At 41.8% G+C, this 1,137-nt stretch overlaps 1 protein-coding gene across 1 annotated transcript in view; it reads left to right on the top strand.

Moving 5' to 3' along the window:
- Positions 1–1,137, top strand: part of LOC101850028 (probable proline--tRNA ligase, mitochondrial) — a gene marked incomplete in the record, with an annotated part of 15,585 nt that overhangs the window by 7,913 nt on the left and 6,535 nt on the right. The window contains 1 exon segment of the mRNA XM_013086413.2: positions 831–938. Within this exon segment, the coding sequence (XP_012941867.1) occupies positions 831–938 (108 nt within the window).

Raw genomic sequence — 1,137 nt, 5'->3', positions numbered from 1 at the left:
AGGTGGATGATTGTTTTGTTTTTGTGGTATCGGTTTGGTGAATGATTGTTTTTGTTGTATCTTTGTGGTGAATGATTGTTTTGTGGTATCTGTTTAATGATTGATTCGTTTTTCTTAATATCTCTGGTTTCTTTGTGGTGGATGATTGTTTTGTTTTTGTAATATCTGTATTTTTAAATTAAAAAAAAAATTATAGTAGAGGGTTTTACGGCGCTCGCAACTGCATAAGGTCATATGAGCGCCAAGTGGTGGGTGTCAACAGAGAAGTCTTTACAGGGAATCTGACTTACTCTGCTCACCTCTTTAGCTTCAACAGCACAAGCTCTGCTTCGACTATCAAGGCACCCCGGAAATAGCAGGTCACAAGAGAGTGACAAACATACAAAAGAAGTAGAGGTAAAATGACAATAGTAAGGATTAGGAAAGAAAAAGCAGCAGTTCCCTGTTGCAGATCAGGCACAGTTATGAGCGTGACATGAATCAGCCCATTTACAATTCTACTGTGCTTGAACAAGAAATGTCCCCCCCTTTGGGAATGGCCTAAAGACACAACAGTCAATGGCACTGCCCTGATGGGCGTAATATCTGTGTGGTGAATGATTGTTTTTGTAGACTCTTAGTAGGTTTTGTTTGTGTGACTGTGAACTTCAAGCCTTTGTTTTGTTTGGCTGTGCACAAGGGTCAGGGTATGGGGGATCAAGTCTTGTTTTGTGTTGTGCTGGGGGGGGGGGGCGTTTAGGGTTACAAATGCATTGTCATTTCACACTCTTGTGCACATTTGACACATGTGATTTGACACCTGTGATCTCTCCCTCCCCCCCTCTCACCAGATATGTACACATTTGACACCTGTGAGAAGACAGCCCTGGAGACGTACAACACAGTGTGTGGAGCATACGAGCGTATCTTTGACAGGATCGGAGTGGAGTATGTCAAAGGTCAGTGTTGTTGTGTGTTTGTCTGTGTGTTGTTTGTTGTTGTGTGTTTGTTGTGTGTTTGTCTGTGTGTTCTTGTGTGTTTGTCTGTGTGTTCTTGTGTGTTTGTTTGTTGTTGTGTGTTTGTCTGTGTGTTCTTGTGTGTTTGTTTGTTGTTGTGTGTTTGTCTGTGTGTTCTTGTGTGTTTGTTTGTTGTTGTGTG

The sequence above is a fragment of the Aplysia californica genome, unplaced genomic scaffold (assembly GCF_000002075.1).
Source record: "Aplysia californica isolate F4 #8 unplaced genomic scaffold, AplCal3.0 scaffold00464, whole genome shotgun sequence".
NCBI lineage: Eukaryota > Metazoa > Mollusca > Gastropoda > Aplysiida > Aplysiidae > Aplysia > Aplysia californica.
The sequence above is the reverse complement of the archived record's forward strand: the minus strand, read 5'-3'. Positions and strand labels throughout refer to the sequence as shown.